Genomic DNA, 25,118 nt, shown 5'->3' on the forward strand with positions numbered 1-25,118 from the left:
ATACTGGACTGTGCAGCACCTTCACAACACAGCCACTGTAAGCTGGTTAAACGACTGCAATTAAAATTGTCCCCCACTCCACTCTGTATTGATTTATTGATCAGGTAATAAACAGACGGAAGTTTAAAAATACTTGTGCATGAAACTACAGGGATGGGAATAAGACTCCTGTTTCACAGCACTGTGATCCACTCCTGGTTTCACTAGGAGTTTAATAATAATACACACCTGAGCTTGTTACCTATACACACTGGGGCTAATCAAGCTGGTAGTAAAACCTGGAATGGGTGACTCTGCTGTGCAATAGGAGTCTTTCTGCCAGCCCTGTACTAACATTAATATATATTGAACTTACTGCCAAGCAGATTTGAATTCAGGTATTAATTTGGTCTTATGCATGCATGTTGTATGTAAATTAAGGCATTGACTTGTCATACTCAATACAGAGCTCTGCAGAGAATATAATTTCCCCACACGAGAAACACAAACCATTGAAGTAACTTTAACAGAACAAAACTCATTACAAAACAATCTTTATTTATTTATTTTTATAATAATCACACAGACAACTAAAACCCTAAAATATTTATTTCAACAAAACTGAAAAGTTATCCTGTATACATATATATAAAAAAAGTAAGACTAAAATCAAAACGTTTGCCAATTCTCTAACCACAGTGTGTGGGCAATCTTCTCACTCCCAGTCCTGTTGATTTTTATTTCTTCTCCCTGCACATTAGCACCCCCGTGTGGCAGTCAGTTGTAACTGCAGTCTGGAGGCCGCTACATTGGGTATTGCGATTCCCAGAAAGCCAGGTTGGTTCCTGGAGGGAGTTCAGTCTGTAATGATAAGCTCATCACAGCCCCAGTCCTCGTAGCTGCCGTCAGGAAGATAGCGCCGGATAATAATGGGAATTTTCCTGCATCTGGAAAACAGCAAGACAGTTCAACAACTCACAGGGCTGACTTTACAAGAGTTTTCCATTGAGACACCCTGCCCCACAAATCCATTCTATTGCTTAGCATACTGGGCATATCACTAAAGACAGACTGTTCAACAAACACTGATAATCACAAAAAAGGTGAATTCAAATGTGCTTGGCATCAAATCCAATACATATTCATGTTGGAAATAAGACTCCTATTGCACAGCAGTTTCACCCTTGTTGCATCCTAGTTCATATTGTATTTTAGTAGCTGTATTATTTGCACTTACTGTAAACTACACTGTATTTAAATATGAATCTTGCATTGTAACCCTGTACTGCCCTGTAACACCTGTGTGAGTCGCCTGGGATAAAGGCGTCTGCCAAACAAATATATAATAATAAATAAATATTGCTTGAACAGAAAGCAGCATTGTTGCTACAGGAGGGAGCATGATCTGGATGCACGGCGATCCTTAGAAGAGAAATCCTCCTGGTGACGCAGGCTGTACTGAGCAAACATACACACAACTTGTCAGCCACTTGCACAAGCTGTCAGCTACACACACAATTGTACAAGCTGTACATGTGTTTGACAAGGCATATGCATGTTTGATCAACAAAGCCAGTCATAAAAGATACATTGGAATTAAGGGAATGTGAATTGGAAATTGATTTAAAAGGAATGTCTCCTCCCCTGCTCCCCCCAGCCCTGCTCAGCAGCAGAAGGTCCAGGGTAGACACAGCGACTCACTTGAGCTCCTTCATAGCGATCTGCAAGGGATCAGTCTCTCCTTCCAACTCCACCATCACTGGAGCACACATCCTGAGAGAGAGAGAGAGAGAGAGAGAGAGAGAGACACAGAGAGACAAACTGGGTGAGACAGACATCCTGAGGTAGAGAGAGAAAGACAGACTGGATGAGACAGACATGCTGAGACAGGGCAAGAGAAACCTGCAATTGGGCCCCGGTGTGGCACACAGAACCACTCACGCTGTGCTCCAGTAAACTGCACAGGCTCCCGAGTCGTATGCAATGTGGGGATCCGTACCAGAGTGATAGAAACTAGCCCTGCTGCACAGACCTGGGTTTCAGAACACCCTTGGATCAGGTTATATTACAGAAGCAGGAATCTGAGAAATCAGACTACTGTTAATAATTAATATCTGATCCACAATAGCATGCCACCACGTTAGCCCGGTGATTGCCATTAACTTCATAATAAAAAATAAAAAAAAGTAGAAATCACGTTTTCAGAATGTGATGATTGCTCACATACCTGGAGAGGAATAGCCCTCCAGGCCCGTGACTGATTGGACAGCCCTGCATTAATGTATCAGAGGCACACTCCTGCACGGCTGTGCCGGCTATGCGCAAGTTCAAAGTCAGCTTAGTTATAGCAGAAGTCTTCACCTACTACTTTTTACACCATTACGTTAGCAGAGGTTTTATATTTTAGCTTGACAGTTTTAAAGTGGTGCAGCTCACTGCCTTCTTGCATTTAATCATGCGCGAGGTGGTGATGCACACAGACAAACTCAGTGACACACAGACAGCCAGAGGCTTGCGCACTCACGCTATCTGCAGGGCCCTGGTCCCCAGCACTCTGGCTCTCTCGTATTTAGTCATGTACGAGGTGGTGATGCGTTTCTGATTGGCTAGCTGCCCTTCACCGGCCGGTAAGATCTGCACATTCTCCCGGTCCTCCTGAGAGAGAGAGAGAGAGAGGACTGTTAGAAACGCAGCGTTCTGGAACCCACGGCTCTAGAACACAGACATGAGGTGTCAGAGACTCCCATGCCTCCCAACCTGAGCCAGTCCAGGTCTTACTACAGTTAAACCCGCACTGTCTCTCAAACAGCTCTGCAATGGGAGTCTTGTTATTATCAATGATAATAATATTAAAGCAAACAGAATGAATGTAAAGGCTGGATTGGCTCAGACTGCTGGTTTCAATTGTGCAGCTCTGCTCTCCGCACTCACATCCTCAGCATTCTCCAGATCATCCATCCCTTCATCCTCCTCCCCATCATCGAAATCTGCGTCATCGAAACTGAGGGGAGAGAGAGAGAGAGAGAAACCGAATGAGACAGGCATCCTGATTCATAAACAAGTTATATATTTTAAAAAGATCAGTTTATATATAGATGACCCAAGTTTCTTCCATTTGTGATCATGCACATCAAGGATGGGAATCAGACTCCATTCCAGGTTTTACTGCTACCACCATGATCAGCCCCAGTGTGTCTAGCTAACAAGCTCAGGTGTGTCTTATTAATAAACTCCTAGTGAAACCAGGACTGGATCACACTGCTGTGCAGCGGGAGTCAGTGTCAGTGTGCATGGAAGAAAAATAGTGGGGGAATGACCCAGATAAATAATATAATACTGTTAGTTTAACTCAACAATAAAAGTATTAACTGGCTTAAGTCACTGACAGAGGGGCACCACTTAGTCCAAAGGATGGTCTAACTGTGAAAATAGATAAATAAATAAATAAATAAGATACCGACGTAGTAATAACTAATTATGAAACGAAATCTTAAGACTCCCAAACTCACAGCACATTATTTTATGAAATGTCCTTCAAGAGGTGACCAGGACCTCATATTATACTGAGTGGGGTCTATCGATATACTTGTCACGATCAATGCAGGTCGCTATATGATATGAATCGCGATACATGCGATGGTCGTGATTGACTGATGCACAATAACAGCAAATTATAAATTCATGATTGATGGACTGATATTAAAATGACAAATAAAATAAGTTAGCGAGTGTGTATTCACAGCAGCTATAAAAAGCATCGATTCATCATTCAAATACCAACTGGTGAACTAGAATCCGCTATGCTGTGGTCTTGTATCCCGACACAGTCTACTGTAAGTAAATAACGAGCGGAAAGCGTGTACATAATATTTTTAGGTCGATTAAATTATTCTCACTTTGGTTTGTGTGTTAAAAAAAAAAAAAAAACAGAGGCACGCAGCAGCGGATTTGGAGGTTAAATTACATGTTGCTGACGTACAACTTTATTACGTTGATCACGTTTTCTTTCATTTAATGCAGTCATGCCTGCAAAGTTTCGCTGGCCTACGTTTTTAAACTAAATATCAATGTATTAATTACGAAACATGTTGAATACCGAATGGTTTGGTCGCTCAATTTGTAAAATGCGGACCCACGCCGTCAGTCTGCATCGTGCTGCGTTTTCTGTCTTTGTTTAAACACACTTCAAATGTTATGATTTAAAAGCAATGCCTCACTTGTCTTCGTTGTCAGACATCTTATCCGCTCTTTGTCTTGTTTATCTGTTGGATTTAAGGAAGTTGTCTTCTGTTTTTTTTTTGTCACAAATACACGCACAGGTTAAAAAATGGTGGCTCCGCTATCACGTGACTTTCTTGCTTGGGTCCTTCCGTCCCAACTTCACTACTTCCTGGTCAAAGTGCGCTCCCATGGTAACGGCGTTTGTTTGTAATTATAGCGTTCTTCTTGTCCCACAGAAGCCGTCTCCTTTTTGTGCTGTATTTCAAATTCAGTAATTTATTATAAACTCTCCACTGTATTTTATATATTATGCTTTTTTTTTTTTTAACTGTATATCATGTATTTTGCATTTCTCTGTATTTAAAGTATTATGGATTTTCTTGTTACTGCATCTTGTAAAGCGCTTTGTGATGATGGTCCACTATGAAAGGCGCTATATAAAATAAAGATTGATTGATTAATTGAACAATAGGGATCATCCCGCATCATTTATTATTTTACAATCTTTGGAAACTATGGGAAACTGAAATTTACAGACTTGCATAGCTGTGATTTTTTTTTTTTTTTCATGTGAAAAAAACACTGCCGCACAATAGAGACTGAAGGTACATCAGAAATGAAACGCACAACAATTCCCAAGTCCCGCTGATATCACAGCACAGAGCTCTTCAAAATCGTGCGCTGGCATTGCAGACAACAGCGACACCCCGCGGCTCATTTCATACAGCCACAGCCGTGTGAGTTAAACGTGCTCAAATGAAGCGATCGAGGCTTATTAGCGAATTTTAGTTCAGTGAGGCAAATTACTAATGTTGATTAGAAATAAGTAGCCCTACATATCAGCCTTAATAACAATGAATAATAAATTTAGTTGGTAGTCCGAACCCATCAGATTAATATTCCAATGCTAAACCGCTAAACTGCATCAGTTTATGAACTTTTTACAATTATGCTTCATATCTTCTGCGGTGTCGGTGTCGGTGTCGAGCAAAGCAGTGTGCAGCTCGTCAAACTGGATGTGTCTATTTACTGATGTGGAGTCTCTGTATAGCCCTTCTCTCCTTTCGTGGGTGGCGGGTAGTGTATCTAGACAGTTGCTTTGATTGATGTGTTTAGCACTGTCTGTATTTTAATTTTATATCGGTATTTAAATTATATCTGGGTTTCTGGAGTTTGGGGTTTGTACCTGCCTTTAAATCTTTTTTTTTTTTTGCCGACTGTGAAACGAGCAGAAAAATAAACCTTTAAAAAATCGTCGAAAATTAAAAATGTCCCTTTAAAAAAAACTCTGTCCGTTTCTTACCTCCAGATTTCCCTGAACAGAAACTTAAAACATCTAGATCTGAAGGGAATACCTCCGATCTGCCAACACTGGGATGTGTCGAAGTTTATTTCAGACTGTCCGTGATTTACACACTGGTAATTGAGTTGAGGGTTGTGTCCAGTTCATAGCGCTGCGGTTTGCAAGGAGCATCGAAGCTGGCCAATCACATTAAGTCAAATTCATATTCATGACTATAAAGTCAGAACTCAGCCAAACAGCCTATCAGCTCAACTGGTCAGGCGAAAAGCTCAAGCTACAATTATTATTATTACACCCCCCTGAACTACATATTGGTTATGATGCGCTTACAACTCACGCAGCTAACCCGCTGAAGTTCATTTTATTGCTGAATATGATTTTATAATTAATATCACACAAAACGTTATGCATGCAAGCACTCTTGTCTTCTCCATATTTGGAGAATTGCATCACTGTTAAAATTCAGGTCTGATAGTTTAGGATTTAAAAATAAGTATAGTGTCTACAAAATTGAGCAAGGTACTTTACCTAGATTGCTCCAGTAAAAACCCAACTGTATAAATGGGTAATTGTATGTAAAAATAATGTGATATCTTGTAACAATTGTAAATCGCCCTGGATGAGGGCGTCTGCTAAGAAATAAACAATAATAATTCGTATTTTCTATATAGTCTTTAGTCAGTTTGTTGTGACAAGATCCTCCATGTCAGAGATTGAGCTCTCCTGAACAGACATTTTGCAGACAGTGGTCACAGGAAGATTGGCAAGCTACATTTAAAATCAGATACACGTGGTTAAAAAAAGCCAATCAGGGCACTGCATTTCCTGAATGACAGGACTTATATTTCTGTATATAGCATTATATTTTGTTGTCATGTGTACATTGATAATCAGTACTTGTGTTCTATGAAAAAAAAAGTATGTTGTAGGAAATCTGGTAACCCTAAAATGACCCAAATGTATTATATATATATATATATAGCCTAGGGGGGCTAGGTCTTTTAAGCTATGTGTGTATTTTTGCTTTTGCAATTAACTAGACATAGCGAGAGTTGTAGAATAATTTAAAAGTTTAATAGCCAAGTTTAAAAATACAATTTTACTGACGCTAAATAAATTAAACCCCGAAAAAAAAAGCTGTGCGTATCTGCCTGTTTACAATTTACTGCACTGAGAAATCTGCCTTGTCGGGTCTAGTTCTAGATACGTCTGTGAGTTGAACGCACCTCTGGTCTGTTCCCATTGGTTGTTATCTGTGCATTCTCATTGGTTGTTGTCTGTCTGTGCCTATTGGTCCTGATGTGCGGCTGGAGACCAATGGGTGTGTCCAAAGCCAGGTACTCTATTTGCATAAAGGGGCGGGCTAAGCCTAGGAGGCGCTGCAGTGGCGTTTAGGAGGGGTTTCTGACATGCAGCGAAGCGGTCTCTGGGTGGATGCGGAGATAGCGTCCAAATGAATAAAAATAATTAAACCGAATGCTCAATTTCTTGCCTCTGGCAAAATGCTACAGTATACTTGTTGTGTAATAATAATAATGCAACCAATTATTGGCGTAATTAGTCCAGATTAACAGGTGTTCCAGATCTTTAGCCACTGATGATGTAAAGACACCTATGAAACCGACTGGATAGGGGCTATCGAGGACCAGGGTTGGAGACTCATGCTATACAGGAATACATAGAAATACAACTAATGACAGGAAAAGTAATATATATGTTAAATGTACCTGATCACTTTCACTTTGTCCACAGATTCCCCTTCATAATCTTGACAATTACCATCACACAACTACCAGCCGTTGAAATTCGAACTCCTCCCGTTTGAATTGGCAGCTCGCGCTCCTCCGGGTTAGTCAGCTCCGATGTTTATTAATCTGTGGCGGGCAATGCCAAGGATATGTAAACGGTAAAAGCCATCAATAAAACTACACGCTTGCAGGTGGCAATGCAAACAGCGGTAGCCCGGGGCTTCTCCTACCTGTTCTTCTGTCAGCGCCGTCATTTTCTTCCCCTGAGATGTTCCCGTCTGCAGCGTCACGGAGGAGTTTATCAGGGGTTTGAACAGGTGGCATTACTGTGGGTTTGATCTGGAGAGATGAAACCTCAAATACAGTCCCGGAGCGGGACAGCTGCAATGCGCGCACTGCAGCCTAAATCTACACCCCCCAGACTGACGCCCTGCACAACACAGTCTGCATTTGAGTATCAAGCGCAGCCTCGACTCTGGAATTGCAGGGGGACTCTCTGGCTGCTCGTCCCGGTTTGAGTTTCAGCTCCCTGGACAGTAAAAGAACAAGAGTCGGGCTGGGAATCAACGCTGTGATAAAACTGGCAACACAATCATTTCACATTAACATTAAAACATGATGTCTTCTTTAAATCTGTTTCAATTAGTTAATTAAACTACCGCACTGTTGTTCAAAGTTAAATTTGTCAAATCACTCTGAATCTGTAAATCAGGGCAGCAGTGTGGAGTAGTGGTTAGGGCTCTAGACACTTGACCAGGGGGGTCGTGGGTTCAATCCCAGGTGGGGGACACTGCTGCTGTACCCTTGAGCAAGGTACTTTACCTAGATTGCTCCAGTAAAAACCCAACTGTATAAATGGGGAATTGTATGTAAAAAAGAATGTGATATCTGCATAATGTGATATCTTTTAACAATTGTAAGTCGCCCTGGATAAGGGCGTCTGCTAAGAAATAAATAATAATAAATACTCCCACAGGGTAGGTAATGTTTCTATTTGTGTAACTCAGGCAGTAAACGTCCTGAGTATTTATTCACCTTTGGCCACATTACAATAATGTAACAACATGATTATAATATTATACAGTAAATTGTAGAGATATGATGTAGAGCATATGACAGTTGACTAGAACATATTGAGCCATTAAACAAATGACTTTTAGTTGCTTTTATTTCTTAATTATCAAAGCAAAGCTCCTGAGTGGAGTGAACATTTCAATTACTTGGCTGTAGCTACAATATATTTCAGTATTAAAGTTTGTATATAGTATACAAAATTTACACGATACAGATAGATAATATACATCATATTAAAGTTGTCTAGACTCTATAAAGCCCTTAAACACATGATCCAAGTATAAAAGACTCATGCTTTTCTAAAGTCTTGTCTGTTTCAAATCCGATTTGTCTTTGAGTTCAGAGGTGATGCATTTACAGTCAGATGAATTGTGAGCAACTCATGCTTTTCACTGGCTTATTCATCACAGACACAGACAGTAAAAGCTGTACGAGTTCATCATTTGCGGCATGGTACAGTTTTCACATTAGTGTGGTCCATGTTATCATCACTGTGTTTTGTACGGCTCTTTTACTGCCTCTGTTCCTACCTCACCTCCTGTCACTCTTCTTAACGTTTCTCCTATTGCTGCTCCTAGTATAGCTCCTATAAACACACCTGCTGCAGCTCCCATTGGACCTGATACGACTCCAGCTACTGCCCCTACTACTGCTGCCCCTACTGATCCTCCAGTAAACACTACTAATGGCCTTAGATATTGATTTCCAGGTGGCTTTTCCTTGTACTTCTGCCAGCTAAACTTTCCCATCTGCTCCCCCATTTCTCTCTCCTCTCTCCTCTGCTTTTCCTCCAGCTCTCTCCTTTTCTCCATCTCTTTCTTCAGGTCCCTCTCCAGCACTCTGGATTTCTCCCTCTCTCTCCTCAGTTCCAGTTGTAGCTCCAGCTCTCCTGTTCTCTCCTTTAGCAGTTTGCTGTTTTCATAGCCCACCCTGGCCCTTTCTTTCCCCTCCCGGTACATCTCACTGGTGTAGTAGCTGCTGTTGTTTCCCTTCACCATGTTGTCTATCTTGTCCAGGAGCTGTGTGACCTGTGTGCGATCGCTCCTGTCCTCATTGTTGAGAACATGATACCTGTTCATACATTTCTGAACAAGCTGCTGGAGCTCCTTGCTGCCTGTCTGAATATAATCCTCAATGGTCTTGCCTTTCAGTTTGTCACTGTGTGTGAAAAGGAGCATCATGTACCTCCTCACAGCCTCCTCACTGAATATCTCCTGGACTGTCACCACTGCTCTCCTCTCTTCCTCTGTGAATCGACCCACCGGTATCACCAGGAGGAAAGCATGGGGTCCCGGGGCAGACAGAGAAATACATCTAATAATCTGGAGTTTGTCCTGAGAGAGCTCTGGAGTGTCGATCACAGCAACACATCTCCCAGCCACTTGTCCTTTTCTCTTCTCACACTCTCTCGTTACTGCAGAGGAGCTGGCTTCAGATCTGAACTCCTCTCTGCCCAGGATGGTGTTTCCTGCTGCACTCTTCCCAGCCCCAGTCTTCCCAAGCAGCACCATCCTCAGTTCAGGGGGGCTGGGAGGCGCTTGGTTATCTGCAAGGGGAGCCTCTCCTTCACCTCCAGACACTGAAAAACAACAGGGCAAGTCTATTTTCTCCAAAAATATCTGTGACTGTACTTAACCCTGCTAGGTCTCTAAAGCACAATAGATTTCTGTGATTAATCAATACATTAGATACACAAGAGTGAAGACTGCAGAGCACCAGTATCAGGGAATTCTATAAAGGATTGTCCCAAAACAATTGTTTTTCATCAGATATTCGATTGGAAAATTGAATCGAAGGTTATTATTAATATTTGATAATCAATTCTATGTTACTGGCACAGTGTCAGATTTACTGGGACCTGGTGCAAGTCTGAAGTAGACATAAAGTTCCAACCTGTAGTTACATCATATGTAATAAACTATAACATTAATATTATGAGTTAAATTAATATTATGAGTTAAATATATATATAAAAATTCGCTATGCAGTACAGACCTAAATCGAGGCTACATTTATTGTATTTTGCCAGTATTGCATGTTCAGTTAATGCTATGCTAACATATTGAAATACACACCACTTTGTAGTTTTCCATACTTAATGAAAAACCGATATGAAAAAAATGTGACATTACGAAATCCAACATGCCTTATACTGTACTACTATTATGGCTTCCGGTAGACTTTTGTGATATCATTTTGTAGTTTATTTTATGTAGTTTATATGATGTTAAAAGAAACATCTAATTATTATTATTTTTTTAATTATGTCTCAATCCTGTGCCTGCAGGGCTCCATGTTTCTCCTTGAGGAGACCGAACAAGCAGAAGTTCAACGGCAGGAAGGTGGAGCGATTTTGCCAAATCAGATTGTCCAGTTCTGTTTGGTCTGCTGAGTCTCAAGAAATTAAGCTTTTAGTATCGCATCTCCCAGCAGAGCAATCACATGACCTTTTATGGCGGATAGTTCTGCCCCTTTGTTTGTTATTTATTTATGTGATGAGTTATATGTCTGTGAAAACCGATTGTTATTTGTTATTGTTTACTCTTTTTAAAACCTTGTGAGGATGTGTGACTGAACAGCTACTGATTATTTAACTAGCTGACAGTCACACATCCTTATTAAACCCGTGCAGACTGTGGCCGAGGGGTAATGATTAATTAATAGCTAGTTAACCCCTCGGCCAGAATATAAAATCCTGCAGCTGTCTGCGCTCAGGGAAGAGTGTACAGAGGAGAGTACAGGAGAGCGAGCAAGGAGAGAAAGAAACTAAAATATAAACAACTGCTAAGCGTGCTGGTTTTTACACCAGCACGATACTTATTCGTTTATTTGTTTGGCCAACGTGCTCTTTTGTTTGTGGTGTTTGTTTTGTTTAAATCTTTTGTTTTGTTATTATTTAATAAAATAGCTGAGCGCCGTTGCGCTTTAGTTTCACCCGCTACTTCTTGAGTCTGTGTTTCTGGTCTGACGTCATCACTGAACGCCATCCTGTTCACACCTTAACACTGACCTATCGCTCTGTGTCCCGCCTCCAGATAGACAATCTCTCATCTGTGATTTGTGAATGTGTGTTTTGATTGACAGTCCGCCAATACTACCTTGCTATGTTTTTTTTCTAATCCCAGTGGAGTAGACAGCACCTATAATATTTGTTTACTTCTATCATTAAAGTAGGATTCCCCCCCCCCCCCCCCCCAAGGCAAGCCCAGTGCATTTGCATCCCTTTCACTTCCCCTGAACCCGGCCCTGCACTGGAAGAATCGCATCAGTGTTGTACAATGTGCTCCATAGAAAAGCTTCATTAGTACATTACAGTATTAAAACGTTACCTTCTTGTTCTGCAGGCATGTGAATTTCACACAATCTGAATTTCTGTGACTCCAAGTCTTGGAAATGTGCAAAGTATCAAATTTCATCTCCTCAGATTTGTATTGCCAGGTAAGGAAATTCAAATAAATAAGTCAATTAATGTCATTAACTTACAGTTTTTTGTGATTATGCCAGCAGGAAAAGCACTGAGATGAGTCTGAGAAAAAGACTGAACTTTTAACTGAACTTACTGTTATGGGGTTCCTCCATGCTACTCCTCCTGACAGGCAGCTTGGATTCCTCTGGCTCTTTCCCCAGCTCCTTCTCCTTTTTCTTCTCATATTATTGTTTTTTTGAAGGCGCTTGGCTGTTTGCAATGGGAGTCTCTCCTTCACGTTTCTCTAGAGTGGCCCCTGCTCCTCCAGACACTGAAGAACAGGACACATTGTATGTGAGTTTTATATGACACACTGAAAGAGACTCTTATGTATGCAGAATAGTGAATTTTATTGTGTCATTGTCTTCCCACACAACCATCATTCTACTTCAGCCAGATAAGACAAAGCATGTGTGAATATACCTTAAGATTCACAACTGTTCCTGAATATAGTTAACGAATTAGGTTAATAAATTAATACATAAATAAATATATAATAGAAGTTTCTTTGCCCCTCCAATCATTTATTATTCAAGACACAACTTTCCCGGTACTCGTAATAACACAGATATCCAGATTCCATCATAAAGTCTGCAGCTCATCCAACTCCTCTGGAAGCTCTGCAATCAAATCATTTACACAACTGAATCTCTCCTTTGTAATTTCCTGGATTCAGACCAGGATAAATGGCATCTACTCTCACCCTTCAACTAGATCTTCCTAATGGCTGGAGTACTTTTCTCAACAACTTCTGAACCTTTTTCAATCAAGATTGGATTCTAGCTTTTTATTGTTCATACCAAGGACTCTTTCACTATCAAAGCCTACTGATCCAGAATCCAACATTAGTATTACACTCCATTCCAGCTGTTCATCTTCGCCTGCGTGGGATGTTCATCTGCCTCTCCTTGTTTGCCATTTTTACTGTTCTTAAATACTTGAACCTCTCAAGATCTAGTGTTGGAAACAATCTGTTTAGCCACTGCAATTTCTAGGAATCATACTGGCACTGAATGTTTTAGCAAGCCCCCTGTATCTAAACTCGACCACATTCATTCCCCTATTCAGAACTTTCAGATCAGTAATATGTTCAAGAAATGTGCATCACTCTCTTTGCTGGACCATTTTAATTTGTAATTTACGTTTTCCCCAAGGTTGGATATTTTATATCTCGATTTACTTGCTCTTTCATCAACAGCAAAAACATGGATTCATATATTAATATTTCATCAGAAGCTAGAAAAGACTAATTTCATCTAGAAAAGGTTCATTTCAGCACCTCACGACCTGGCTTTAGTTACGGACGCTTAATTTAAGAGATTTGGAGGTTGTTTTTTTAACAATAAATGGTTTTCTAGTGCATGGACACTAGAAATCGAAAGCCTATCATCACACCTAAAATCCACAGCTCTTCTTCAAATGTACCCAACAGTCACAGCAGCACATCTATGGGGTCATCTTTGTTCAAAGAAATCAATACTTTTCTTGTGCAAAAACAAATCTATAGTTCATATTATCAATAAAAGCCATTCTAGTTCACCTGTTATTATGCAATTACTGCGTCGGTTAATATGGATTTCAGTATCAAATAATTTTCTAATCAAAGCACACCACCTACTGAGCATTTATAAAAATACAGCTGTCACTCTGTCTAGTTTACAGATTTCCAGATTTTAGTCTGGTCCCTACAGCTCTGCCAACTCCAGCAGTGACACCCCAGTTCAACCAACTAATTTTCAACTGAACCTAACTATCAGTGGACTACTCAATACAGCACAAGCATGCATGGCTGCAGCACTTGCTACTTCCATCACCCCTCTTATTTTACCGGCTAGACCACCAGGATTAATCCTACTCCATTTAACCAGGACTGGATCATGGCTTTCATAGTTCATGCAAAGGATTATTTACATCTGGCACCAGCTAAAATCAAATCCTATTTTTCAGGAATCCAACACCAATTTCGCTCGATGTCCATCGCTTCTACAATCATACTATCAATCCCAGCCGTCTGTCTCCTCCTGCAAGGAATTTCCAAGCACTCTCCGGTTTCATCTCCTGCTCGCCTGGTTATCTCTATAGACATTCATTCAGAATCGGAGCAGCCACTTCAGCAGCAAGAGCAAAGATTAACCAACATCTAATCAAAAATATGGGACTCCAGACTTCATCAGCAGTCAAAGATTAGATCTGTTCTTCACCATCTGAAATTGCATCTGCCCATCAGTCCATTGCTAGTATGTCTGGAGAGGGGAGGACCTATCCACCTGGGTCACCAAAGGTTTCCCCCTAAAAAAGAAAATAAAAAGAAAGGGGGGGGTTCCTTTCCACTGTGCAGAGGGTCTTCACATAGTCAGTAGGGTACAGTTTACTAACCCCTTTGTCACGTTAAGTGTTTTCTTTCCTTCTCGTGTTAAATGTTTTCTCTCTTTTTCTCCTTTTCTATATGCATTGGTGGTCCTCCTTTTTCTTCTCTTAGGTGTCTTCAGCGGGGAGCCGGGGGTCCATTCTTTGGGGGGTTAGTGATTCCACTTTCTCCAACCCTTTGTTAAGCGTTGCTTCATTTACCTCATAGAGGAGGGTTCTCCTTGAGTCAGAGGGGACCCCTGGCCAAACACCTCCTTTAGCATGCATGATTACTTATCTTCGTTTCTTTCATGTTCTGATGCCTATTTATGTGAGGGCCACCAAGCAGTGGAAACCCTCTTGTATGTTACCTCAGAGATGGTGGCCCCCCTCCTGTTTGTCGGGTCTCCTCAGCGACGGAACCCCCCTACTGTATATGTTGGACCATTGAAAAGCCAGAAACCTCTCTTATGTGTTAATATTACTAATCAATATTTTTCTTTCTGGTTCACAAGCCTCTTCATATGTCTGGTCATCTCAGAGACGGTGACCCCTCTTGATATGTCGGGTCATCTCAGAGACGGTGACCCTCCCTCCTGTTTGTTGGGTCTCCTCAACGACGGAACCCCCCTTCTATACATTGGGCCTTCATCTGTTTCATCTGTTACAAACTCCTCATACTTAAACATAACCTCGGGGGCCTTGCTCATGCCCTGTGAATTATAATTATAAGAATGTAATGCAAAGAAACTGCAAAATCATTTCTAAAGATTTTTTCCAGTAGAAAACCCACAAAAAGACCATTTTAACTAAACTTACTGTTGGGAGTGGATAAATCAATGCTAGCTCTTCTCCTGATAGGCGGCTTGGATTCCTCTGGCTCTTTCTCCGGCTTCTCTTTCTTCATTTGCTTCCTCAACTTCTCCATCAGCTCCTCTTCTCTCCTACTCTGTTCTTCCTCATATTTATGTTTCATCTCCTCTTCTTTCCTACTCTGTTCCTTCTCATATTTCTGTTTCAGCTCCTCTTCTCTCCTACACTGTTCCTCCTCATATTTCTGTTTAATCTCCTCTTCTTTCCTGCTCAGTTCCTCTTTGTGTTTCTCATTCAGCTCCTGTTCCTTTAGTCTATTCCATCTTTCTGCTTGCTGGTACATCTCATTGGTGAAAGCGCACCCTCCATTTCCCTTCACCATGTTGTCTATCTTGTCCAGGAGCTGTGTGACCTGAGTGTGATCGCTCCTGTTATTGTTGAGAACATGATATCTGTTCCCACATTTCTCAACAAGCTGCTGGAACTCCTCACCAGCTTCCTTAATGTACTGCTTAATTGTCCTGCCTCTCAGACAATCCCCGTAGGTGAAAAGGATCATTGTGTTCCTCACAGCTCTCTCACCAAACAGCTCCTGGACTTTATCATAGGATTTGCAATCCTGTTCTACTATTAACTCACGGTGAGTGTCAGGAGTTTTTTTTGGATACACCCGTATCAGCAGGAGGAAAGCGTGGGGTCCCGGTGCAGACAGAGAAACACATCTCTCAATATTGAGTAGTTCTGGGTGAAACAAGTCTGGAGTGTTGACCACAGTGACCCGTCTCCCAGCAACTTCTCCTGTTCTCTTCTCACACTCCCTTGTTTCTGTACAGAGGCTTAGTCCAGATCTACCCTCCTCCCTGCCCAGGATGGTGTTTCCTGCTGCATTCTTCCCAGCCCTGCCTCCCCCAAGCAGCACGATCCTCAGCTCAGGGGGGCTGTGCAGCTCTTGAGAAACAGTTTCTTCAGCCTCTTGTTCTGCAGCCATGATTCTTTGTCCTGTTAAAGAGAAAGAACAGTTTGTTCCCCTTAGAAATGAAAGCTTTCCATGTGAAGCCCTGGATTAGTTTTCTCCTCTTGTTGTCATGCTGTGCTGAAAGAACACTCCCTGTCACACACAGCACTGGCATATTCCTGTATGTGTGGAGTTGCTGTACAGAGACACAACTAGCAAGCTCTTCAGACAAATAGTGCACATTAATCAGGAGAATCAGTGAAGTGCCTGAATTGTTTGTCAGCAGGTTTGTAGCATTAGCAGTTTGATTTCTTGTTTGTTCTTTCATGTGCTGGTGTAACAGTGTCCTAATAATTTGTCCAGAGAAGCTCAGAACACTCAGAACTAGATTTCTTTATACAAATTATTTATTCAGTTTTAAACCACCAAGAAATCTGAGGTTTCACAACTGTATTAACAGGACTTTTCAAATATTCTGAAAATGTTATCTAAGTTTAAGGGCAAACAAATAATATCTACAAATAGCTGTCTTAGTTTATCTCTTTAATAAATTAAAGTTAACTTAAAATGAAATTGTAGATTTGTTTCTATCACATTAAAAACTTTCACAACATTTCCAAAAACAAACTGTGTACAAAAATTCATTATACATCTTGTTTTATTCAAAACCCTGCAGTGCAGTTAAGTGGAGAAGGTGTCTCAATGTGGCACACCGTGCTGGTGCGATCCTCTGTGTGCGGGGCTGTAAACTGGGAAGGGGGCTTTGTGTTGTAGAGTCACATCTGAAAATGGAAAGGTCCATCTGGAAAAGGATAAGGGAAGCAGTGTCGATGGTACTGAAGAGAAGGGGGCACAAGGATTTTAAAAGGGCTCGCAGTATGCAGAAATAAAGAGAGGACAGAGGTGCAGAGGATGGGATTTGAACTGGAGACATGCTGTGCACCTCCTACTCCCTACACACCCTTGTGGAGATTTTCATTATGTAAGAAATGATTAACAGAGTCTCACTGTTTTGCATTACTGTTAATACTGACATTTATTTTTTGTAAATTACATCTAATGCTTACTAAGATTTTAAAATAAATAAATAAAAATGTATGCACTTTTCCCTGGAGAAGGGAGAGGTTTAGGGTCATGCGTTTGTCACAGGTGTGATTAATTGTTTTGATGTTGAGCACTTATTATTATTATTATTATTATTATTATTATTATTATTATTATTATTATTATTATTATTGAGTATTGTCATTTTTAACTGCACGATTGAATTGAACATCTTTTTTTTCGTTACTGGAGGCTGCAACTATAAAGACCGACTGAAGCAGGGACGAGCAGAGCCCATTCGCACTAACAAGGAAGCTGAGAGCTGGATCAGTGGAGCAGTGATCAACGAGACAACAAAGTGAGGCTGAGCGAGCCGGCAGCTCTGCCTCGCTTCTCCCACGCAACTCCACTACTCCGCTCACTCCACTGGCTACCGATCACCGCTCGCATCCAGTTCAAGACTCTTGTACTAGCCTACAGATGCCTTGACCAGACTGCACCCAGCTACCTCCAGACCCTCATCTCTCCCTACACCCCCACTCGACCTCTCCGCTCCGCCTGCACTAGAAGACTGGCTCTACCTCCTCTACGCTCCCCTGCCTCCAGAGCCCGCTCCTTCTCCACCCTCGCTCCGCAGTGGTGGAATGACCTTCCTACAGATGTCAGGACCGCCCAGTCCCTGACCACATTCCGGCGCCTCCTTAAGACTCATCTCTTCAGACAGCACCTGTAGAACTCCTCTGTTTTTCCCCTGGGACACTATCACCCTTCCTTAAATGCGCTTTATTTGCTCTTATCTGCCCCCTATTTTACTGCATTTAATCCTGTACTTCAGAGTACTGCAATCTGCCAAGTGTTTAATCTGTAGTATTTTGTATTTAATCATATCCTGATGTAACTATTACTGTTATCTGCTGTATTATTGAATTGTATTTTGTCATACTTGTACTTGCTTGAACCAAAGTTATTGTATTTCTTACTCTTATTGTATTACTTGTACTGTAACACTTGAAATGTATTTGCTTACGATTGTAAGTCGCCCTGGATAAGGGCGTCTGCTAAGAAATAAATAATAATAATAATAATAATAAGAGACTGAGCCGCAGGTTTTGCTATCTAAGAGGAGAGAGAGATTCGTTTACTCCCCTCTTCAAAGTTAAGTGCTGCTTTTTATTTTGTTTTATGTTTGTTTTTTCTCCTTTTTTATTATTTAATAGTTTTATATTTTTTTCTATCACTTAAAGTACACGTTGGTTTTCGTTCGTTTTTTTGTGTTCTGTTTTTTTTATTATTAGATTGTCTCCTGCTTTTGTCCTGCCCCCTCCTACTTCCTGCACACCCTACTGGTTTGAACTATTTGAACGGATGGACTTTACAGACTGCTGAGCCCTGGAAAGAGACGGCCTATTTGGACTCCCGTTTACATATACTGTCTCGTTTTTTTCAGTATTTTTCCATTTAATGTATTATGTTGATTGATTGTTTTAACTTTTTTAAAACCTGATTTTAACTGTTGGGATAATAAATGTTTTATAATTGATGGCAACTGGTAGACCATATTTTGTGTGGCTGCTCAATTATATTGCTGCTTCCCCGAAATAAAACGAACCTGTTCTTAATTTAGCTATATATATATATATATATATATATATATATATATATATATATATATATATATATATATATATATATATAAAGTACATTAGAGTTATCTCTTCTCTATAACTAAGAGGTTGGTTACTTAATTATAGTTTGTATAGTGCCTGATACCACGGCTCACACGCTTCTGCTGAAAACGAAAGCAAACTTTTAACTGCCCCTCAGAACCGTGTTCTGCTTTTTAAATCGTTTATATCCACATGTTATACCGCCCTCGTATTTTATTAAAAATAATAAAAATACACAACTCACCGGTGTCAGGGTCTAAACCTGCAGTAGCCATCTCTTTAAAACAACCGTAATGTATTGTAAAGAACAATACAAGTGTATTGATTGTTAGAGGCTTTCCATCCTCTTCTGAAGTGAGCTAATTAATATGCACTTGGAATGCAATGAGGAACTTGCCACTGAAGCGGCTTAAAGTAGAAAAGGGAAGAGAAACTGGAAACGGAGTCACGAGAATGGGTTATGTAATAATTGTCGTGAACAAGAAAAAGTGGAACATATGTTCATGAAATGCAACTTACATGATCAGCAAAGAAACAGATTAAATAGAAAGTTAAGGGATATAGAAATTGAAGCAGCGACAGTAAATTATATTTTGAATGTTAAAGGGAGAGAAAGACAACTGGAGAAATGTAGATTAAAATATATAAAAAGCATAGGGAAATGGGACAAGATCTAAAGAAAAAACTATATGTACATATATAACGGTGATGGCGCTCATCATCTCCATTTAGATGGCATTCACCAACAACCCTTAAAAAGAAGAAACGGGAACAGAGAAGGATGCGCTGATTTTGTGCGGGTGCTGTGAGTCAGTGGCTAGACTGTAAGACTACAAAGTGAGAGCTGGCAGCGAGGGTAGAAACGCTTTCTGCCTGAGTGACAGTGAGACCCAGATGGGTGTGAGCAGTGCGGAGTTACTGGATCTCTTCAGCAGTGACGTGAGGTTGCTGGTTGCTGAGCTTGGAGCCAGGCTGTGGGAACTGCATTGAAACGGTCTGTGACACTTTTCTGAATGCGATTCACCTGGGCAAGAGCAAGGGGTCCCTTCCCCTACCTGTTTCAGATTGTTCTCCTCCCCCCTCGTTTGATCTTATCTTATTTATCAGAACTTTATCGCTAGACCGGTGTATTTGAATGTACTGAAATGTTACTGTGTGTTGTATTGGTCTTATTGAATTAATTGTAATCAGTCGTTACGTTTCTTGTAATTTAATGTTTGTGTCTGTGGATGAGTGGCTGTTTAGGAAAGGGATTCGCTTTTAAACTGGGGTGGGTTCATTTAGATAGTCCGTTGTGTGTTTGGGCTTCTCCGGGGTGTTTTGTCATAGACTAATTGTAGTCCCTGTGTAATTTATATTGAGTGATTTTCTTACAGTGATTTGAGATTCTTTGTATTTATTTTGAATTACCCTGTATGATATTCCTTGTTCTAGTTTGAACGCGCACATTTGGGTGGAGGACTCTCTGGTCTGCTGTTAGGGTACCTGGGACTATCCCCCATGCCTTGCCCTGGCTGAGCGCGCGCGCGTGTGTGTGTGTGTGTGTGTGTGTGTGTGTGTGTGTGTGTGTGTGTGTGTGTGTGTGTGTGTGTGTGTGTGTGTTTTAATTGATGAAATAAAATGCTGGGTATTTTGTAACTGCTTTGGGGTGTTTTTTCTTCCACCTCTGGTCGTTGTTCCTGCGCAGCTCAGTTTAGGGAATTATCACCAGACCTTCCTGGTTATCAAAGGTGGAGACAGCAGCTTGCACGCTACCTGGTTCACATACCATTACAAAATCCAGCGAGTCTGCAGTTTGGACCGTTGCACCTGCTCCTGCACTGTAACCAGCGGGGAACATTGGTCTTCTACAGTGTGTGTCCTTCTCCAGTGAAGATGGTGCGACAGGCTTTACAGGAAGACTCTAACAATCATTCAGTGACAGGCAGATCAGCGCACCTTCTTAAAAAGACAGTTGAACACGAACGAGGCTTATATTGATTTAAATGTTTCTGTCACAACATTGGACCAAACTGTCTAAGCATTCCGGTGCATATTTAATTTTTCTGTAGCCAAGAGATAAATAAGCAAGCAATGTTCTTGTGCACTCAGGAACTCTATAAATAATAAATACATATAACATTAATAAAGATACAATTAATACATAATAATACTACTACTACTAATAAATCTGAATATCTTTTTTTATTCCTATTTAAACTTTTAAAAATGCATTTAAACACAAAAGCAGTGGCTGACCTCATAAGAAATCAACGTCATCTTAATTTGCCAAAATACAAAATATAAAACTGATGTATTTTTTTCATTCCTATTCAAACACTTTAAAAATAATATAAATAAAAAATCTATAAAGCCCTCCATAACCATATAATAATAATAATAATAATAATAATAATAATAATAATAATAATAATAATAATAATAATAATAACTTACCTGATCATTTTTATTTTTCCAGATTCCCCTTCATAATCGTGACCATTTTTGTATTCTGTTAACATTTATAGAATACTTTCACACAACCACCCGGTGTAAACTACCGTATATTATTTTAAACTAAATGTATTATTATTATTATTATTATTATTATTATTATTATTATTATTATTATTATTAATCGTTAACTCCAAACTAAAATATTCAGGCAGCGCCGCTTCAGCCGTTGAAATTCGAACTCCTCCAGTTTGAATTGGCAGTTCGCGCTGCTCAGGGTTAGTGCAGCTGTGTTGTTTGTTCATTTTTGGCGGGCAATGCCGAGGATATGTAAACGGTAAAAGCCCTTAATAAAAGTACATACGTACAGGTGTCAATACAAACAGCAGTAGCCGGAGCTTCTCCTATCAGTTCTCTCCTCTTTAGTAGTCAGCGCCGTCATCTTCTTCCCCCGAGTTGTTCCTGTCTGCAGCGTCACGGAGGAGTGTATTGGGGTTTGAACAGGTGGCATTACTGTGGGTTTGATCTGGAGAGATGAAACCTCAAATACAGTGCCAGAGCGGGACAGCTGCAATGCGCGCACTGCAGCCTAAACCTCCCCCAGACTGACGCCCTGAACTGCACAGCCTGCCTTTGAGTATCAAGCGCAGCCTCGTCTCTGGAATTGCAGGGGAACACTCTGGCTGCTCGTCCCGGTTTGAGTTTCAGCACCCCTTACAGTAAAGGGTTAATCGGAGCCAACAGAGCTCAACTAAGTTTGTGTAAAGTGCTGCACGATACAGGACTTGCTTCAGCGATTAAGCCTGTTAGAAAAGGAGCTGGAGGAAATGAGACAGCAACAGGAGCTTGAGGAGCTTGAGGAGCTGACACACCCACAATTCATGGAAGTCTGCACCCCTAGCAGACTGAAAGCCACCAGGGAGATGGAAGAGAGTTGAAACAGCTGGGTTCAGATAGGCAGAAGTAGGGAAAAAAAGAAACTTCATCAAACACAACCACCAGAAATCCAGACATCCAACACATTTGAGCAACTTCAACATTTAGATGACCAAAACAAACATCAAGAGAACGAAATAAACAACATCCAAGACCCTATACACAGTGCTGGCCAGGCAGCCAAAAGAAGGGAGGTCATGATTGTTGTGGACTCCATACTGAGAAACACAGCAAGCTCAGTTCGCAGTTTGGACCCCCTTACGCCTTCCAGGAGCCTCAGTCAAGCACATCACTGAGAATGTGGACAGGCTCCTAGAACGAACATGAGACGACCTGGTAGTAGTCGTCCACATCGGCACAAACAACATTGGAAGAGACAGACCAAGATCCCTGCAAAACAAATTCAGAGAGCTAGGAAGGAAATTAAAAGACAAGACCAAAACTGTGGTATTTTCTGGGATACTGCCGGCACCTTGCAAAGGAGCATATGGACAGCTGGAAATACAAAATCAAAATGCATGGCTGAAATCGTGGTGCACACAGGAAGGCTTCACCTTTCTTGAACATTGGAGCACATTCTACAACAAGGACTATCTATACAGGTGGGACGGACTGCACTTAAACAGAAAGGGAACCAATCTACTCGGAGAAAGGATCCTTCAGAAGCATTTAAACTAGAAAGGAAGGGGGGAGAAAACAAAAAAACAAGGGCAACAACTCAGGTAAGACAATTATTAAATGTATTTATCTTAATGCTAGAAGTCTCAGAAACAAAATGTTAGAACTTGAAGCTACTGCACTAAGAAGTAACTACGATGTGATGAAAACTTGGTTGTCTGAGAGTGATGGAGATGAATATAATATTAGTGGGTACACACTATATAGGAAAGATAGGCAGGACAGAAGAGGCGAAGGGGTAGCGCTATACATAAGAAATAGTCTTGAAGCCCAGGTGTTAAATCAGGACAAAGAAAACAATGCAGAATCAATATGGGTCAGAATAATGGACACAAATTCAAAGGGCATAATAATAGGAGCATGCTATAGACCGCCAAATTCAGACACTGAGCAAAATAATCTGTTATACAATGACATTAGAAATGCATGTAGAAAAGAAGCCATACTAACAGGGGATTTCAACTTCCCCTGTATAAAATGGGAAAACCCGACGGGGGGCACGATGGATGAAATTGAAATGGTGGAAATGACAAATGACTGCTTCCTAACGCAATTTGTCAAGGCACCGACTAGAGGGGAGGCATGCCTTGATTTAGTCTTTTCAAATAATGAAGACAGAATAACTAAAACAGAGGTCAGAGAGCCATTGGCAAACTCAGACCACAACATGGTCTCATTTGAAATATTTTTTAAAACCCCAAAATTAATGACTAAAGCTAAAGTTTACAATTTTAGAAAAGCAAACTATGAAGGTATGAAACAGAGACTAACAGAAGTAGATTGGAGTAAAATAGAGAAAACATCCACAGAAAAAGGATGGCTGTTTTTTAAAAATGTAGTACTTGAGGCGCAAAACAATTACATCCCAAAAGTAGACAAATCTAAATCTAAAACAAAATGGCCAAAATTGTTTAATAGATCAATTAAAAAAAATATTCATGAAAAAAGGCACAGAGCATTTAAAAGGGACCAAAAACAAAGTACACAGAAAGAGTACTTGGAACTGCAAACACAAGTCAAAAAGGAAGTTAGAAAGGCCAAGAGAGAGATAGAAATCAATATTGCTAAGGGGGCTAAAACCAATTCCAAAATGTTTTTCCAATATTATAACCGCAAGAGAACATTCAAAGAGGAGGTTAAATGTCTAAGAGATACAAATGGCAAAATCATAGATGAATAAAAAAACAAATATATTAAATGATTACTTTTCACAAGTTTTTACAAAGGACGATATGGACAACATGCCCCACATGTCAACCTGTTCCTATCCAGTTTTAAATAACTTTAGCATAACAAAGGCAGAAGTGTTAAAGGGACTAGGAGCTCTTAAAATAAACAAATCCCCTGGGCCGGATGAGATCCTCCCAATAGTACTCAAAGAAATGAAAGAAGTTATTTACAAACTGCTAACCAAGATCATGCAACAGTCTCTTGACACAGGGGTTGTACCGACAGACTGGAAAATAGCAAAAATAATACCGATCCACAAAAAGGGAGACAAAACTGAACCAGGTAACTACAGACCAATAAGCCTGACTTCTATTATATATAAACTTACAAAAACTATAATAAGAACCAAAATGGATAATTACCTATATGGTAACAGTATCCTGGGAGACAGTTAGCATGGTTTTAGGAAAGGGAGATTGTGTCTAACTAACCTGCTTGATTTTTTTGAGGATGCAGCATCGACAATGTATAATTGCAAAGCATATGACATGGTTTATTTAGATTTCCAGAAAGCTTTTGACAGAGTCCCGAATAAAAGATTATTTCTCAAACTGAACGCAGTAGGGATTCAAGGAAATGCATGCACATGGATTAGGGAGTGATTAACATGTAGAAAACAGAAACTACTGATTAGAGGAGTGTGGAGTAGTGGTTAGGGCTCTGGACTCTTGACCGGAGGGTTGTGGGTTCAATCCCCAGTGGGGGACACTGCTGTTGTACCCTTGAGCAAGGTACTTTACCTAGATTGCTCCAGTAAAAACCCAACTGTATAAATGGGTAATTGTATGTAAAATAATGTGATATCTGTATAGTGTGAAATAATGTATAATGTGATATCTTGTAATAATTGTAAGTCGTCCTGGATAAGGGCGTCTGCTAAGAAATAAATAAATAAATAAATAAATAAATAGAGGAGAAACCTCAAAATGGAGTGAGGTAACCAGTGGTGTACCACAGGGATCATTATTAGGTCCTCTGCTATTCCTAATCTACATTAATGATTTAGATTCTGGTATAGTAAGCAAACTCGCTAAATTTGTAGACAACACAAAAATAGGAGGAGTGGCAAACACTGTTGCAGCAGCAAAGGTCATTCAAAATGATCTAGACAGCATTCAGAACTGGGCAGACACATGGCAAATGACATTTAATAGAGAAAAGTATAATGTACTGCACACAGGCAATAAAAATGTGCATTATAAATATCATATAAGAGATACTGAAA

The 25,118-nt window shown here is 40.4% G+C and overlaps 2 protein-coding genes across 2 annotated transcripts; both read right to left on the reverse strand.

The window, feature by feature from the left end:
* Positions 1 to 517: 517 nt before the first annotated feature.
* On the reverse strand, positions 518 to 4,354 carry LOC117432614 (DNA-directed RNA polymerases I, II, and III subunit RPABC2). Its single transcript, XM_059016237.1, has 5 exons — positions 4,197 to 4,354; positions 2,911 to 2,980; positions 2,504 to 2,634; positions 1,681 to 1,752; positions 518 to 926 (listed from the first exon to the last, which is right to left on the reverse strand). The coding sequence occupies exons 1-5, from the start codon at positions 4,214 to 4,216 to the stop codon at positions 836 to 838; spliced, it is 384 nt and encodes a 127-aa protein (XP_058872220.1). The 5' UTR covers positions 4,217 to 4,354; the 3' UTR covers positions 518 to 835.
* Positions 4,355 to 11,900: 7,546 nt separating this feature from the next.
* Positions 11,901 to 18,943, reverse strand: LOC117965697 (GTPase IMAP family member 4-like). Its single transcript, XM_059016228.1, has 3 exons — positions 18,861 to 18,943; positions 14,957 to 15,949; positions 11,901 to 12,062 (listed from the first exon to the last, which is right to left on the reverse strand). Exons 1-3 carry the CDS (start codon positions 18,889 to 18,891, stop codon positions 11,977 to 11,979), a joined length of 1,110 nt encoding a protein of 369 aa, XP_058872211.1. The 5' UTR covers positions 18,892 to 18,943; the 3' UTR covers positions 11,901 to 11,976.
* Positions 18,944 to 25,118: the final 6,175 nt, after the last annotated feature.

This window comes from Acipenser ruthenus, chromosome 52 (assembly GCF_902713425.1).
Source record: "Acipenser ruthenus chromosome 52, fAciRut3.2 maternal haplotype, whole genome shotgun sequence".
NCBI classification, from domain to species: domain Eukaryota; kingdom Metazoa; phylum Chordata; class Actinopteri; order Acipenseriformes; family Acipenseridae; genus Acipenser; species Acipenser ruthenus.